Raw genomic sequence first — 16,360 nt, 5'->3', positions numbered from 1 at the left:
AACAAAAACCTGGATCTGAGATGGCACTTTTTGGGCCTTCTCAACTTGGGCCCAATTCAACGTTATTCTGCCGGTTTCAATTTTTATATAGCGAGATCCCTTTCCATGAAAAGATCTTCTTCGCCCAATCCCAGGTCCTGCCGCGTCGGATTTGCGATTGCCCGATGCAACCTTCTACATAAACTCCACGCAAAGCCCCTGGGTTGTGATTTATGTAGAACCCAGTCGACAAATCAACTGTGAAACACGGATGAATGGCCGCAAGAAAGAACGGAAAAGGTATCCTTATGTAACCCGTGTGGATCGCATGCACACGGGGCTGGTGGCCGGTCGTATTGGCAAGCTCGGCGGATCAGTGAGAAGGGCAAGATACGAATGTTGTAAGTGCGAACCGATGGTTGTCTAGCAGGAACGGTTGTCCTAGTCCGGAACTGGGCTAGTAACCTGCCTAGTCCGGAACAAACATCATTGAATATTCTGGGATTGCCCAAACGCGGCTGTGTCAGTACACGTGACACCCAATCACGTAAGGCCTTGGTAATGACTCAAATAGAGCGGCCTTCATTGAACCCTATGTAGTTCATTATTTTGCCCCGATCAAATGTAACGCGCCATATACCGCGGTATTCGCCAACAACCAGTTCCATGGCATCCGGGAATTGCCGATGACTGCCAATCAATTCAATTGCATCAATCTTTCATTCAATTCAAGATGATCGCGCGAAGTACGACTGCTCATCAACACGAGACTTGACAGCGGAGAAGGCACATAACAGAACATCAGATGAATGGACATGGACAAGGAACTGATAGGATAGGATAGGACCGCTTTACCAACTGCAGATGCAACACGCCATCGAGAAGGTCTAGAGGTTGTCCGAGCGAATGCCAGATATGTAGAGCGGTAAACGCCAGACCAAACCTGACTGATAAATGCGGGGCAATCAACAATTGGGGCTCTCTAGCGTTACCTCTTCGAGTTTACTCCCGTGACGTGAATGTCATCCCCGATTAGGAACTTCTTAAATTAGCTGTCACACGAGCGGAGTGTAATATGTGACGCCCGTGCAAGACCCGCTTACAACCTAGCATCTACTAAACTCCGAGTCCCAACCTCAAGACCCTTTTCCAGCCAGAAATCTTCACCTTCCCCAACCAGAAACTCTCTGATACCGGACCCGAACTCTTTCCAAAACTCCTCAACGACACCCTCCAGGAAGCAATTTGCATCCCAGCCCAACGAAAGGTTGATCTTGCCCCGGAGAGCAAATCCCATGAGGAGTATGCCGCCAGTGTTTTTACGAGTTTGAGGGACAAGCTGGAGATTATTGATAAAAGGGAAATTGGATGGGTCGTAAATCGAATTAATAGAAGGCCATATGGAAATACCAACGAGAGCAGTGGAAGGGGGTTTGGGTGTTGCCGATGGTGTCGATGCCGGTCCAAATGTAGGTGGGGGCTTTAAGGGAGGAAGAGGAGAAAGCCCAGCGACAGCCCTTCTCTTATCCTCTCTTGATCTATCATCTACAACTGCCCAAGCCTTTGCCCTTACAGCTCGTTCCTGGCCCATGATTCGATTTCGGCTGGCGAAGAATGGGCTCGCCAATGCTTTCCGCAGCTGTTCCCTCACTCTCCTCGCTCTAAGCCAGAAAATCCCACGAAGAGCCTTCTTTTTATCCTCTTCGCTCATAGCCCTTCCGGCGAAGCGGGGAAGGAAGCCAGGAAGAATGACGTTGAGATAACCCAATGCCAAGAACACGTATGACTCCGGCGGAGGATTTTCGACCATATAAGGGCGCAAATTTACAGCAGTGTACATCATGATGGGTAACATCTCGTTACCAATCTGCTTCCAGATTCGTTTCTCGGTGGCTGATGTGAGAGGATTAGAAATACGTGACGATACGATACGAATCCAAGCGAATGAACAGAGAGTGAAAACGGCATTTGATACAGTCACGCCTTGAGCTTTGCATTTAGCGACAATTATTTGGGATAGGTGTTCTGGAATGACCATTGTTGTAATCTTGTTGTGGCGCCGTTTACTCGTGGGTTTCGTGCGGGGAAGCAGATGGCCTCCCTAAGTGATACAATCGTCAATGTTATGACAAGCGTGTTTGATTCGGGAAAAAGAACGCACTATTTCCTTGTTCTGGAAATTCTGAAACGCGATTTTCTCGGCTGCCAATCTTAATCTGTTTGTGGGAGTATGCATTCGTTCCTCGGCTGGCTCGGGCATAGGCGTAAATCCTTCAGGCCCGAACCTCGCGCCTCTCACTCCCCATCTTATATTCCACTCGTCTTCTAGAATACCCCTCAACTCGTCTTCTGACCTTGGAGAATGATTACTAGTGGAGGGGCCACCAAGCAGCGACAACAATTCGTTCGTGAATTGATGGACTGCCGTCGCATCGGCCGTAAAGTGGGCGAGTCCGATGAGCATTTCGCATGTTATTCGGGTTTTATGGCTCTTCTCAAAGCCGTGGATGGATTGAAGCGCATAAGCGTTGGGGGGGAGCGATACGATAAGACAGCCGAGCTTCTGGTCCGAAAGAATTCTAGGTCCATTGATAAATTCATCCACTACTTCTTTCCCCGTTTTATCAAAACTGATTTCTAAGGAAGCGAGTGCTTCACTAAGAGCAGCATTTGGGCTGGAGGGCGGTATGTATCTGCGAAGGTTCGGTGAGCTTCCTGAACAATGTCTGGTGGGAAAATGGCATTACTCAAAACGGGTTTGATCGTAACATCCTGGATCCATCCTAATGGAGGATGCAAAAGGGGGGTGTCGAACCAGCAGGATAGTCCATGCGAGATGAATCCTTCTGCTCGTGACGACTTCTAGCTGGCAGTCAAACTTGAGGTAGACTATGAACATCAACCCGGTTAGGGTCAGCGTCAGTGCAGAAACAACTGGACGATAAGGATGTTGCCGGACACATCATATCATTCGCTCCGTCTGCACGACCTGGAAGGTAATATGAACTAAACGTGTAAATATGCGCCATTAGAGTCGGCGGACGCGGTCCCCCAAACAGAGTGTGAACGCACAGCTCGTTGTAACCCATGATCCTCGTGTATTTCGTTCCCCAGTCATATTCGGGCCTCGAAGAGGGGAGCCCAGTAGTCGGCAAGGCTGTGGAATTTTCACTAGGGACATGAGCCTGAGGGGGGGACTTGGCCCTCATCGTTGGCACAACTCCAACGTCGCCCCCATTGGTTAGATTTTAAACGATGATGGTAGCCTTGGTATCGATGATGGGCAATATTGACATGGGTGAGGCTGATCACCTGCCAGAGGAGGGATATCATGCAGGAGCCCGACAGATCTGACCCGGGATTTTACAACAGCAGATGCAGAGTGAGATTCCAAAGAAAACCTATAGATCTAGAGTGGCACTTTTGGGCATTCTCGACCTGGGCCCAATGCACGTAAGTCAACTCACCACCTGTGTAGCTGTTTTCGAAGAAATTTCCCGGTTTCGATTTTTTGCGAAATTCTATGTAGGCGAAGTCCTCTACCGAAATCGGCCAACGATTCCGTGAATGATCTCGCTAACCGTTTTAAATGATTGTCCTACTACGCCTATCATATAATGAATAAAGGTGCCACTATGGCGACGCGGAGACAGAAAGAAACATAAATCAAAGCAATGAAGGAAAAACAATATCAAATACATACAATAAGATGATAAGAGTATCCATCCTACATAATCAAACAACCTTCTCTCGTCACTCCAATTGACTCGCCCCGCTCGCAGCTTTCCAACGATATCAACGTCATCCAAAATCCATCCAGCAGTGACTGGGGTATCCTTGGGATTGGGTAGTCGGCCAATGATGATTTTGAGAATAATTCCGTCAAATCGGACGGGACTGACCACGATGGATTCTGCATCCCTATCGATCGGTATGAATTGCGTGTGGTGGTGTGTCAGGGCTTGGGGAAGGGAAAAAGGAATGGTGCCCATCAGTTACTAATCTAGAGGTGGGTATCTCCGCTACGTGGGACCCATTCCCTGTTCCTGCGGCTGCTCTCTTGACCTCTCGTAGGCCCTCATGGGCTCGCCGATTCCCTCATGGTTCTCGTGCTTCCCCAATGCGCCGGGGTGCATCACAATTCAAGAGCGTATACGTGCCATTCTAGCGGCCGCGTGGGCTTGTAACAAAGGCGCTAGGGAGCGAGACCATCAAAGGGGGCATATGCAGACCGGGACACCGCACAAGGAACTACTAGCTACCTATTGCAGATTCTTCTACGTTCGAGTGAGTCTAAAGTATGCTCTCAAACTCTGCAGAGTTTGCAATCTACTCGATCCAATGTTAGACGATACACGCTTCCAGTCAACGAGCTTACTTCACTGGATCAATAGGGTCGTGCAAGTAACCATTGACATGTGCCTTCTGACCCTCTGCGACCGCGTGGAAGGGATAGGGGGGCTTGGCCCTTGTGTGCCACCAATCCCACCATCTCGGTTGCCGTGCCCGCCACTCTCGCTCCTCAGGAACGCCCCTGCAGTGAGAAAAAGAACTGCGTCAGTTTTCTTCCAACGCCCTCTTGCTAAGCTCGCCGCTATGCCCACCGCTTCACCCGGTGCGTCGGAACGAGCGTGGCCGCCGTTGTTGTGGAGCACCCGAATTACTACCCGTTTCAGCCGCCGTACCTGGTGCACCGGTGGCGAACTATCATTACCCATCATCCCCTTGCATCGGCACAAGAGCCTAGTGACCATTTAGTTTCAATAACTGGTGGACGCCGCCTGACGCGGCAGCACCCGTCACTCTTAGGCGCTTCGCCCACGCACCACCCTACAACCATTTCCCGAGGCACACTGGCCTCTGAGTCCTCAGGACTTGATCCATCATAGCTCTGATGCCAGGAGACTCCGGCTCGGCTCTGCATTATCCTTGCCTAACAGTGACGCTCCGTCATCCACATCGTCCAGATCGTGCGAGATATCCGGAATCCCTTCACATGGGGTGCCAAAACTCGGATGAAGCTCGTCCAACGTAACTAGCGCCTCTTGGTCTGAACTCTGTCAGGGACTCGACGCAATCTTGACTATTTCAAGTTCCTTGGTCTCTGTGACTGTCGCATCTATGCACGCAACGCGCTGGGCTTCCGACAAGCCAAACTCGATTGTCCACGTTGACTTCCAGTATACCTTGCGCTATGAACTTCTTCGTCTCTGTACAGTCTCGAATCCCATGTCCGTATACGTTGCACATATAACACGTCAGGCCCTGGCGCTTAAGTAGCAACTCTGCGACCTAAACCCGACTCATCTCAGGTGGCGTCGTCAAATCCGTCCACAATCTTTGCAAGCAGAGTTCACCTCCTCCACAAACTGACGAAATGCGTAAAGCATGGCAGAACCATTTCTCATATTCGAAGGGGCATGCAGAGGTATGAAGACATTGTCATAGTCAGGAAATCGGGAGGCAAGACGGACGCACGTGGGGAAGGCATGTGGATTTCGTAACAACCACCAAACAAAGTAAAACGGTCACGAATATGCGACACAGCGCAAACAGTTCAGGAATTGCCATGATTTTCAGCATTGGAAGTCAACTGGTGAGGGGATGAAGAGTCGGTTACACACCTGTGTCCTCGGTCAAGGAACTCAAAGCTAGCGGGTGGGCCGGAAACCATTGTGGGACTAGCGACGAGTAACGATAGGATAAGAGTTGGGTGAAAATATTGCTTAGTGACTGGTTATGCAGAATTGGCAATAATAGAAGACCTTGTCATCAATCGGCTACGAAGTTAGCGGGAATTTTTGTTTCCTTGTTGTGTCCGGTATTCGCTGTTCGTTCAATGCCACTAACAGCCTCTTTCTCACTCTCACCTCCTTCGTTACCACCCGACGAGTAATGTCATCATGCCATGATCCGCGGAGCAAGATAATACGGGACTTGTTACTGCATCGCGCAAAGGAATCAATATAAGTAATACCTGAACCCGAATGATACAAATTGGTGTGTTCAACATGAAGAGGCCAGCGAGATGATACAAGCAGAAAATAAAAAAATCCCCAAGGCGTAAAAAAAATTATGGTTAGATCTTTTGAGCCCCTTCGTCGGTTCCTTTCTCAACATCGTGGTCCGTCGAAGGTGGAGGGGGAGGGGGAGGAGGTGTGCTCGATTTGAGCCATGTATAATAAACCGTGCCTGCCGTGATGACGAATATAGAACTAGCTCGATTCCTGGGCAATAGAGTGGTCAGATCAATTTACACAAAGGGAGCTTCGACCTAAAGACTTACGGTGTTATCACATCACCGAAAATAACAACGCCCAACACGCTTTGGATGACGCTCCTTGCGGCGCTCGAGAACATGTGAGTGACAGGGCTGGTCACTTTGATGCTCAACAACCCTGCCATACACAACAAGAACCCGAAAAAGCCGGTGACAGCACACCCAATCACGAACACTTTCATCTCTTCACCATTCAGCGCCAGTACGGCTCCGACCTCCTCGTTCAATATCACAAAGGGCGGAAGTGCACAGATCGCTATCAAGTTTGTCCAATATGCCATTCCAATGACATTGTTTCCACCCATATACTGCTGTGCGGATTTGACCATGACGGCATGCAACGCAGTCATGAGTGAGGAAAGGATGCCATAAACGAGTGAGCGGGCCGTGACATCGAGCGCAGTTGTGTGACGGGAAAAGTATGAGCTTGGTGTTGCTCCGATGAAGAAGCCACCAGTGACGACAAAGGCAGCTCGTAGGACTTTATATCGGGGCATGGTACGGGTTGCGATGGCCGAGACGACGACGGTGAGGGGGAGGATAAGGCCACGAGCGATCTAGAGCGCGTTTGGAATCAGTATTCATATTTCGTAACGCGATGTGGCATCAAAAAGTTCATACTTGGAAGAAAGAGGCGTCGACATCTTTCAGGCAAAGAGTGTTGAATATTATTCCGGCGATACCAATAAGCGAAACTGGAGCGAGAGTGTAGAAACCTCGTAGATCAATCTCAGGGAGCTCAGCGTGAAAGGGGAGATAGGAGGAAAAACCGGGGGTTTGCGTTATCCATTTACAAACGTGCAACAGTGCGATGCAAATGAAAGTTTGCACGAGCTGAGTGAACGACAGGTGTCATGAGGGGCCATGATCAACGATGATGGCTTGAACTGGGACATACGAGGAGAGAAAATGGTAAGTTCGGGGTGGAGTTCAGAACTACTTTGTTCACGAACACCATCTACAAGTGAGAAATCAGTTTACAGTCATCGTGTGAACCACAGTTTTAGCAATGATAATGTAACTGAATCAATGGGGACTCTCAACTTACCACCATGGCCGCAATCATATAGAACGCCACAACGGTGGCTACCTTGAGCTTCGACGGTTGAGCCTCTGCGTCAGACATGATTGTAGTAACTGTTCCTATGTGCGGGATTTCAAGGGGGGGGGGGGGGCACGTAGGATTCCAGGGGTTGTCCAAAAAGCTTAGGTTGACCTAGGACCTTGCTCTTCACGATTGTCTACAATGAAAGGACAGGAGTCGTGAAGGCAGCGGAAGAGAGAGAAAGTCAAGGAAGCTTGGTACGTAACATTATTCAAATTCACCAAGTCTGGAACTTTGGTGGTCACGTGGGAACAAAGAGTGGATCCGGGAGACTGTCACAACAGACAATTAAGATTCACGCTTGACTATCGCGGGCACGTAGTTTAACAGCAATGGTTGGTAGATACAACAAAGATCGGAAGTGTATGTCTGCTTGTCTTGGAACGGTACAATCGCGCGTTTTCTTGGTGGATCGACTTCGCCTTTAGATCTGTGAGAATACATGTGCTGCCCCACGCAAATACCACGCAATATGAGATCCCGTTATCACACCCTGTCTAATGTTGAATTCGCGATAAGAAGGCGTCGAGAAAGCACGGGAGCTGTTTTTACCTAAGTGCTGTTATCGACCCCCATATACTTCTCTGCATTCATTCCCTTTTCCCTTCGTCAGGGCTTCATCCGTAGTATATCCAGGCCATCGAGCACTCTTCATGTCATGTCGTGGAGAAGCTGATGTTCCTATCCCTGAATAATTGAAAACGTCATACCAGATTGGTCTGACACACTCGTTGTCAATGTGTTCAAGTGCATTACTGCACAGATCGCGAGTGAGTCTGCTGGTGGCAAGGGATGGGAATGTGCGGAAGGAAGAAAGTGAGAGAACAATTTGTTCGCCGGAACGGACGTTGGATGTTCCATGCAGTTCTTCTACCTCCAGAACCACCGATGTGAAGGTTGCAGCATCAGCCCCGCAAGCAAGCAACGGTCCAAATGAATGCACGTCCAGGCACGCGAGCAAACATGAGCGGCTGTGATGATTCTGATCACCCGTCCTTTGGAGGTTGCATCATTTATGAGCGGCTTGCTGCTCTTCTCCCACGCACTCTTGAGCTTGGAGCCCCCTAATATGAACGACGTTCGATTTTCCACAGATGAAGTACGACCCCAAGGATAAACGATGATGTGAATTGCGTCCTCTTGCCTCGCTCGTGAAGTGACCAAGCACAGATGTGAGTAACCCACTAGTATTGAACCCGTGTGAAGATGGCACGAGGGAAAACTTGTGCGATTCGTGGAAAATTAAAAGCTCGAGGTGGCTTGGCCTAGTTGTGCGGGTAAGCATTAGTTGATGCCACGATGGCAAGGCGAAGGCTGCTGGTACCTGTAGGGGCAGCTAGGTGGATTGATGGGGACCAGGGGACTTATGTACATGATGAGTGGGCAAACTAAGAAGCGTCCGTTTGTTGCATGACATTGCATGTGGCACCACGGAGCAGGCACGTTCATTGTAACATTCAGTCAACCTGTGGATTGATGTGTCAAGAACAGCGCACATACGATCGGAGGCTTCAAGTAAGATCCGAAGCGACGCCGCATGCCTGCAAGCAGAATGCAGATGTGTCGCAGAAATCAGGCCTCCAGAAGCTATGGCGCTTCGTTGCTGGATTCTTCTCAGAAGGCTGGAGAGGTGGGTCATCAGTTGGCTACCCCTGTCACCAATGACCAGACGAGGGATTGCCTTGTAGGTTGCGGCGTCCCGTATGAATCAAGTCACGGCTTCACTCCCAACTTTGTTGTTCACAGACAGTGAAAATTCCTCCTGGTTTCAGAAGCAGCGGACGCTCCTCCGGACAGGCCGCCTTGAGCTTCGCAAGGCTTCTATTTGGATTTATGTAGCTCATTCGTATATATACCCCCGCATACGCTTCCCTTTTGGGTGATGCAAAAGCTCAGGTTCGAGCTCAGTCCCTGCGGCTGTTGGACAAAGCCCTGTAAAACGGCCCTCTCCAAGCGGAGGAGCAAATGATTGCAGCATTTGTAATTCGGTTGCTATGGTTTGATCATGAAATCATGACTGTGGATATCCATGCTAGCTTCCCCTGGATGCTGTGTCGAACGAGGTTTGTCGGCATGCAGGGGCTGAGACTGTCGGGTTTCCGGACAATGACGATCAGAATGTCGTTGTCTAATGGAGAATATTCGGACTGTTTTCCAGACATGCTGTGGGAGCCTCAGCGGCCATAATGTTTCGGTAGCCAAACGTCCGAGTACATCGTCACCCGCGCCCGAGCTGGAGGGAAAGTCTGTACTAATCAAGGGCAGAACAACGTGCGAGAAAACTATTATTGGGGCGTGTGCGTGAGTTTTCGGAGGCAAACATCCATCCATATCTGGTCATGCCGTCATGTAAGTTGCATACATATTTCATTTTGTAAATTTAAAATGCGATTGTCTCGAACATGTTCGCTTCCTCATATGTAACTCATTGTCCTTACGTCTTTAAGTATGCCATTTCTTGTTTGGGATCCTTTCCCTCTTCCTCTTATTCGTGGTTGCACAAAAGCTTTTAGCTTCTTGACATTTCCTGCCAACTCCTATAGTTTTGCTAGCCGGTGTTTCTCCTTCGCTGGACTGCCTGGCTCAGGATGTCGTCCGGACGCCCACCACTTCGCGCTTCTTCCGAGAACGATTCTCAACATGTGGCTCTGGACTCCACGTCCCATTCCTGGGCTGGCAATCCCACTACTGACGAATATCAAGTGCGGACCCCAAATTTCAACTTTGAGCGTATTATGAGCTCAAACGAACTGTAAGTTCATCTAGTTATTTTGACCTGAAGTATCTTATTCATTGCGTAGGTCGTACTACCTCCCAAGTCGCGCGGATGGCGCCAATGACACGTTCGGTGTGTCCAATTTTTGTTCTTCCCCATCATTCACATTTCCCAATACTCATACCCATGCGATTTGCCATGTAGTGTACTTTAGATTCGACTGTGCTTCAGGTTTTATCACGCCCCAGAGGATAAACCTTGCGTGGGCTATCCTTCGCCTCCGGCATCCCCTTTGTTCCTGCAAAGTCCTGATGGACGCAGGCGAGTATGACCGTGTTCGGTTTCTGTACGTGATAATCATCCCCCCCCCTCCCCGCTCGATCTAAACCTTGTTTTAATTCGCCTCTGCACAGGTATACAGCACCCTCCAGTCCCACCGAGGCACTTGTAGAGGCGCGCCAGCACTATTGGATCTTCGCGAGCAAGACCCGCGAGCAATTGATGGATATGTGCAACAATGGACCTCGTATTCTTTCGAACGAGCGACCTTGCTTCCTTTTCGTTACTATCCCCCTCAGTCCTCTGACAGCGAGAAGACGGTGCACGATATTTTGCTCTGCTATAGCCATTATAGCACTGACGGTCTAGCGGGGCATTACCTCGGAAACGAGCTTCTCTCGCTCCTCGGTGGCAATTCCTCGATTTCGCCGTCCTCCCCACGCCCTGAGGCAGAATTATGGCACATGCTTGAATATGAGTGGGAAAGGAGGTGGGGAAAGAAGCAGGGTTCCATTTACAGCCCGAAGGGATTTAAACCAGTGCCTAGCGCAGCCGAAGAGAGAATGGGACGTGATGACCGCAGGTTAAAGAAAGTTGCAGAGAGAGTGGCGTTTATGAATAGTTTGGATAAAGATGCGGTGAGTGTGTTGTCGGCCTGCTGCTTTTTGTAACGAGTGCAGACCTGATCCGCGTTCTTCTTTTGACCTTGCCCTGGATCCAGGGCGGTCATGTGTTCCCACGAATCAGGCCTACCTCTTCCGCTCGCAATTCGAAGATCCAAACGTTCATCATCTCGCAGCAGCACACCCGCACCATTCTTTCCTTGTGCAAATCTCACCATGCTACGGTGACGAATGCCATCTTTGTCCTGGTGACGTTTGCATGGCTTCGCCTAGTTGCATCTCGTACTGACCCTCGCAACGCGCGTGTCAGCGAGGCGGAGCGGAAACGATGGAAGGCGATTGGGAGCGAGCGGATGCCCATCATGATGTACACCGCCATTAACCTCCGTCCGTATATCCACCATGCGAACCCACTACCCCAGAATCGAACATTTTCCTTGCCTTGGGGTACCTTAACGTCGTCCTTCCTGGATTCCTTCCCCACCTTGCTCTCGAACAATGTGAATCAGACGAAGAAGCGAGGAAAGTGCTAGAGAGAACCTTCTGGTTACGTGTGCGGAGTGTACGAGATCAACATACGAAGGTATTGAGCAGTCCATTGTTCCGAGTCGGAACCGGGAAATGGGAAAGGAAAGGGCTGAAAGGGCCAAAGCCTGGGCGGTGATCGATGATTACGAGGAAGAGGTGAGGAGAAGGAAGATGAGAGGGTTACCACCCCGAATCCTGGGCCGAAGCTTACTACAGCTAAGGCCGAAGGTGGCAGTCGAGTTGCGCCGAAGCAGCCAAGGGTTCCATCCGTCGCTCTCCTTGGCGTATCCCTCCTCGCTAACCTTGACAACCTCTATCTACCGTCCAACTTCCCCGCATTGAACCTTTTTGACATCCTTAACGGTACCAGGAAAAATACGGGCGGGATACTGCTCATGGGGTACACGTTTAGAGGCAGGATTTACTCCACTCTTGGGTGGGACTCCCGATCTTTCGAGCCTGGTGTTGTGGAGGAATTCTTCGAGAAGTTCGAAGCGACCTTGAAGGAGTTCTTACTTCCCAGTGTTGAAGGCGTCGTATTTGAGAGAGGGTTGGAGTGTCGATCGAAGGCGGCGGAACAAGCGAGGTTGTGACTGTACGTACTGTCAGTTGTTGCACAGGGTTTTGATGCTGAGACCAGATTGTGGTGACAGGCCAACAGCGTCTTAGTTTTCACGGACCTTGATTTTCCAATCCCACTCTCCCCAGATATTTAGCGTGTCATAAGGCATGCAAGTTGACTTGCTTGGTTATTTTCGGTTGCACATACCTCAGTTCGCCATTCATACCCCCCATTCTCCACAATGCTCGTCCTATCCCTCCTAACTGCATTGATATTTTTCTTCCAATTTTTTCCTTGGAGATGAATTCCTACGAAAGTTGACATCCTTTGTTCAGAGTTAGTGGTTCCCCCAAACGGGTCGAGTTGCTCGATACAAACAACGTTAAATACATATCAATACCGCTCTTGTGAGCGGTCCAAGTCGAAGTTATAGAGGCTGGAGTCCTGAGTCCTGCCTAGTCTAAGTCTGGGCTAGAGTGATAGTAATAACAAGCTCACTAGCCCGCCTTTTAGTATACAAGACCGATCTTCAGGCTTTGTGAGGTTCCTCAGGTCACTAGGGTTGGGGTGCTCCGTTCGACCTCTCCTTGTCTGAGACACTTTCCAGTCCTTCTCTCCGATGTTAAGAACGTATCTACGTTGGTGCGAGGAACAAGGCATCAAGATAGACCCTCGATTGTCGGTTCGAGTCCCTTCAGATGGCCAATCATTGAGTACAAGTAATGCGCCTGGCACAGACGAGACTCAGCGGGACGCAAGAAGCGTACTTGCTGCGGAAACGGGGAATGTCCCTGACATGGACGAGACTGAGCAGGGTGCACATGGCCTTTGCGTGTTTGCCACTGCCTTCATAGAAAATAGAGAAATTGGCAAGCTTTCGGATGACTTCACATAGATCCAATGGTCCTAATTTCTTTCTCCCCCTCTCTTTCTCTCTCTCTCAGTGGCGAGTATTCCCAAATCCGCTGTCTTGTCTGCTAGAAACTTTCGATATTCCAGAGGATTGGAAGAGTTTTTATGTGAAAGGGAAGTCGATCCCAACTTGTCCCTGAGCCTTGCACTATGCATTGAGCGGTGTGTGTGCTGCTGTCTTGGGAGCTTCTCTCTGTATCTTCAAACTAAGTTTTTCTCTCTATGTTCTCGATCAGACAATTGGGACAGGCTTCTAAGTGGTGGGGTACATACAAAGTCTCCCCAAAGATCCAGTCGATCTCGTTGCCTTCTGGCCTTCCGATGCCAGTAATGACGATACGAAAGAAGCTCTGCAGTGGCTTCGAGGGACTGGGTTACTTCGATACATGGCCTGTGAAGTTCGGCCATCACTCGTAAGTCTCCTGCGTCTTGTGAAGCAGCTCAATGTGAGAGGTTTTTACTGGCATAGTCAGACATTCTATCTTTCTTCAATACGGTTTTCCTGCCATTTTCTGGCAGTATAGGCGTTCAGCCCGTCACCTTTGACGATTTCTGCTATGCCTTTTCGATGGTTTCGTCGCGAGCATTCCGTGTGGATAACTATCATACCTTGGCTCTTGTTCCTATAGCGGATGCGTGCGTTGGACCTCTCAATATTGACCCAGAAACCAAGCGTCATGTAAAACTTTGTATTTTCAGATTCAACCATGCGGAGGAAAATACGGTTCATTTAGAGGTAGGTACACATGATTAACTCGTTCCTCGCACCACTTCTGATTGTCGATTTAATCTAGACTGACTACTTTGTATGCGCAATTTGTGGCTCCTTCGATGAATGTCCGCATGACCGGACGAACCTAAGGCTCGTGCAACCACCGGTTCTACTGTATCGACTACGGAAGAGGATTGCTGCGAAATGGTTACAAATGCCGTGCTATACGGCGGAGAAGAGGTGTTTAACATCTACGACCAGCGACTCTCGAACGTCAAACTCATGTCACATTATGGATTTCTACTCGATGGGAACTCGTATGATGAGATTTTGTTCACAGTGCAAGAGATCGAAGATTACCTCGCCCACACTCCTTCCCAACGCACACGCTTGTCCATGCAGCTCCTGAATGAACTGTGGCAAGACCTGTTTGAGAGTCAAGAGCTCTGGGTGGAATGCCTTCCCACATCGTCTCCCTTCTTTCCGCCTTTCATCGAGGAGACGGAAGACGACATGGATAGGGAGTCTTTGGGGAAGCGCCTTGATAATGAACGATTATCAGCTACCTTCTTCGCTATAAATGCGAGTGCTCAAATATCTCCAGCACTATGGCTTTACCTCCTCTTACGAAGAGCCCCGCAAGCCGTGCTTGACTCTATTGCCCCACCCGTCGTGCAGGCGCGGAACGAATCGCTTCTAGGGTATCTACGTGATTTGGCAAAAAGAATGTCTTTGTTGGATGTCGAAGATGAGGAGTGCGAAATTCATGGTTTACGTCTGGGCAGTTGTCAAGCTCTCATCGACATCGCAGTGGATATTCTAACCATCTGCCGAGCGAGACTTGCCTCCATGCATTGGAGCGACCGACCCATATCAGAAATCGCCGAGCTTGAAGTGCGTCTAATTATACTCCCACACAACATGCACTCGCTTACAACTTTGGATCAAGGGTGCACTTCAACGATCGAGATATCGGCGACGGACAGAGATCGCAGTACGATTTGCTCTCAACGAGAGATTGATCTTGGACAGCTGCATCAAAATGTGGGAGAATATCGAGTCACAGTTGGCTAATTTTGGCGCAGACCATAGTGTCTAGACGTCCAACAATTTTCACATACACACTTAAGTTAGAATCTAAGCTAATTCTCCACGAGAATAATATTGCAGCAGCCCGAAGAGAGCAGTGTGATTCTGTCAAACGTCATCAATGCATGGGTGACGGCAATCGCGACCCTTCCCATCCGCCTCGAAAGGCTGCAACGGCGGAAATGAAAGAGTAAAAGTTCGTCCAAAACTGATCACGTCCGAAATCAGCGTACGGGACAAAAAGGAGACTGACACGCAGTTTCAACGCACCTCATTCTTATAGAATCCTTTGACCAGGGACCTATGCAATTACAAAATGTCCGATGATTATTCAGGTTTTTCAGAGGGTGACACCAAACTGACCAGTGCAATATGACAGGCAGGCGAGAAGCATTTGCTATCAATTGGTACCTAACCTGCTTCTTTCTCTTCAGCACTTTCTCTAAATCACTTTTGACCTTGCCTTTCTCCCCCTCCACCTTCTCTAATTCTTCCAACTTCTCTTCAAGCGCCTTTCTGAATGCGTCCTCCTTCCAAGATAGCTCCCCCAGTTCATTCGCACATATCCATACCTGAAGCAAAACGTAAACACCCCAGGCTCGAATGCTCCACATCTGAATCTTGGTGGATTGAGACGGCGAGATGATGCGTGGAGGAATGACGGGCGCAAACGGAGATGAGAAGAAAGCGAGGTATTCGAGTGGGTAATAAATGAGCATTGAAAGCCCTTGGAGACGTTGGAGGGTCAGCTGGAGGCTGGAAGTCGCGGGGTTGCGCTCAAGGGCTGAGATGCCTTTGAGAATGGCGAGCAGGCCTAGAATGAAAGGATTGACAATGAAATAAGCGGCATGTTGTTATCTGGCAACAGTCGGAGGCCTACCCCACAGACCGGAGACGCGCCGAGAGAGGCTAAGCTGCCCTGCAAATTTGAACAGCCCTTCAGCGGTGGGGGAAGCAGGCGCCAGGCGACGACCCAAACGATGCTCTGCCTCAGCATACCGAGTCATCGGCAACGCAGAGAGTTTAGCAGTGTACTGGACGAGCTGCATGGAATATAATGTCAGTCGAACCCCAGGTTCACAAAGTTGGAACATACCATCATGAGTTTACTGGGGAGGTACGAGAACACATTATGAGTATTTGCATCGTGAGCTATGGTATTCAACATACTCGCTGCCAGACCATGTTCCCAAGTAGCGAACCAGGTGGTCCAATTTCACCGAGGGGGGAATTGCAGATCCAGCTGCGCCAAGAACAATATCTCCAGCTGCCTGGAGGACCTCAAGGGACTTGGCCTCTGACATATTCAGCCACTGACCACGCCTACACTTTCCGTGGTTGACAAACTCGGAACCCTGAGTTTCGTTGGCTGAAGCTGACCCTTCGACTTTGAAGGCACGAACGTGTGACTTCTAGTGGGCTCGGTTCACTTTTTGGGAGGTCGAGTTGGATCGAAAAGAGAGGAACAAAAGAGAGAGAACAATATTGACAAAGTATCGCCTTGTTCAGCTCATTGTTCATTGAGTGATCGGAAGCAAACAACTACCGCTTGCCGATAACATAATAAAATACGCA

The 16,360-nt window shown here is 49.5% G+C and overlaps 8 protein-coding genes across 8 annotated transcripts; 5 read left to right on the top strand and 3 right to left on the bottom strand.

Moving 5' to 3' along the window:
- Positions 1 to 916: 916 nt before the first annotated feature.
- On the bottom strand, positions 917 to 3,207 carry EI90DRAFT_1840322 (uncharacterized protein). Its single transcript, XM_039052257.1, has 4 exons — positions 3,052 to 3,207; positions 2,727 to 2,985; positions 2,141 to 2,672; positions 917 to 2,080 (listed from the first exon to the last, which is right to left on the bottom strand). Exons 2-4 carry the CDS (start codon positions 2,876 to 2,878, stop codon positions 1,079 to 1,081), a joined length of 1,686 nt encoding a protein of 561 aa, XP_038913467.1. The 5' UTR covers positions 2,879 to 2,985; positions 3,052 to 3,207; the 3' UTR covers positions 917 to 1,078.
- A 93-nt stretch (positions 3,208 to 3,300) lies between these two features.
- Positions 3,301 to 3,798, top strand: EI90DRAFT_3068594 (uncharacterized protein; the record flags this gene model as incomplete). Its single annotated transcript, XM_039061102.1, has 3 exons — positions 3,301 to 3,388; positions 3,447 to 3,612; positions 3,683 to 3,798. Coding segments are annotated over exons 1-2 (178 nt in total), but the record flags the coding sequence as incomplete, so codon positions are not given.
- EI90DRAFT_3291118 (uncharacterized protein) lies at positions 3,552 to 4,726 on the top strand (the record flags this gene model as incomplete). The annotated part of the gene is made up of 5 exons (XM_039067259.1): positions 3,552 to 3,910; positions 3,939 to 3,988; positions 4,054 to 4,266; positions 4,345 to 4,594; positions 4,656 to 4,726. The coding sequence occupies exons 1-5, from the start codon at positions 3,838 to 3,840 to the stop codon at positions 4,724 to 4,726; spliced, it is 657 nt and encodes a 218-aa protein (XP_038913465.1). The 5' UTR covers positions 3,552 to 3,837.
- A 1,332-nt stretch (positions 4,727 to 6,058) lies between these two features.
- Positions 6,059 to 7,217, bottom strand: EI90DRAFT_2928772 (uncharacterized protein; the record flags this gene model as incomplete). Its single annotated transcript, XM_039054971.1, has 4 exons — positions 6,059 to 6,206; positions 6,266 to 6,816; positions 6,881 to 7,093; positions 7,158 to 7,217. 4 exons carry the CDS (start codon positions 7,215 to 7,217, stop codon positions 6,059 to 6,061), a joined length of 972 nt encoding a protein of 323 aa, XP_038913464.1.
- Positions 7,218 to 10,807: 3,590 nt separating this feature from the next.
- EI90DRAFT_3068577 (uncharacterized protein) lies at positions 10,808 to 12,105 on the top strand (the record flags this gene model as incomplete). Its single annotated transcript, XM_039061101.1, has 5 exons — positions 10,808 to 10,997; positions 11,081 to 11,369; positions 11,405 to 11,589; positions 11,613 to 11,666; positions 11,717 to 12,105. The coding sequence occupies exons 1-5, from the start codon at positions 10,824 to 10,826 to the stop codon at positions 12,101 to 12,103; spliced, it is 1,089 nt and encodes a 362-aa protein (XP_038913463.1). The 5' UTR covers positions 10,808 to 10,823.
- Positions 12,106 to 12,544: 439 nt separating this feature from the next.
- Positions 12,545 to 13,464, top strand: EI90DRAFT_1839597 (uncharacterized protein). Its single transcript, XM_039052254.1, has 3 exons — positions 12,545 to 12,941; positions 13,017 to 13,397; positions 13,458 to 13,464. The coding sequence occupies exons 1-2, from the start codon at positions 12,692 to 12,694 to the stop codon at positions 13,313 to 13,315; spliced, it is 549 nt and encodes a 182-aa protein (XP_038913462.1). The 5' UTR covers positions 12,545 to 12,691; the 3' UTR covers positions 13,316 to 13,397; positions 13,458 to 13,464.
- Positions 13,081 to 14,960, top strand: EI90DRAFT_1839856 (uncharacterized protein). Its single transcript, XM_039052255.1, has 8 exons — positions 13,081 to 13,146; positions 13,221 to 13,397; positions 13,454 to 13,620; positions 13,684 to 13,720; positions 13,779 to 13,790; positions 13,847 to 13,936; positions 14,024 to 14,590; positions 14,646 to 14,960. Exons 2-8 carry the CDS (start codon positions 13,371 to 13,373, stop codon positions 14,793 to 14,795), a joined length of 1,050 nt encoding a protein of 349 aa, XP_038913461.1. The 5' UTR covers positions 13,081 to 13,146; positions 13,221 to 13,370; the 3' UTR covers positions 14,796 to 14,960.
- On the bottom strand, positions 14,665 to 16,315 carry EI90DRAFT_3068567 (uncharacterized protein). Its single transcript, XM_039061100.1, has 6 exons — positions 15,956 to 16,315; positions 15,882 to 15,894; positions 15,666 to 15,828; positions 15,149 to 15,599; positions 15,056 to 15,086; positions 14,665 to 14,993 (listed from the first exon to the last, which is right to left on the bottom strand). The coding sequence occupies exons 1-6, from the start codon at positions 16,087 to 16,089 to the stop codon at positions 14,904 to 14,906; spliced, it is 882 nt and encodes a 293-aa protein (XP_038913460.1). The 5' UTR covers positions 16,090 to 16,315; the 3' UTR covers positions 14,665 to 14,903.
- Between the last annotated feature and the right edge of the window lie 45 nt (positions 16,316 to 16,360).

This window comes from Cantharellus anzutake (genome assembly GCF_015039405.1).
Source record: "Cantharellus anzutake strain C23 chromosome Unknown EI90scaffold_42, whole genome shotgun sequence".
NCBI lineage: Eukaryota > Fungi > Basidiomycota > Agaricomycetes > Cantharellales > Hydnaceae > Cantharellus > Cantharellus anzutake.
The sequence above is the reverse complement of the archived record's forward strand: the minus strand, read 5'-3'. Positions and strand labels throughout refer to the sequence as shown.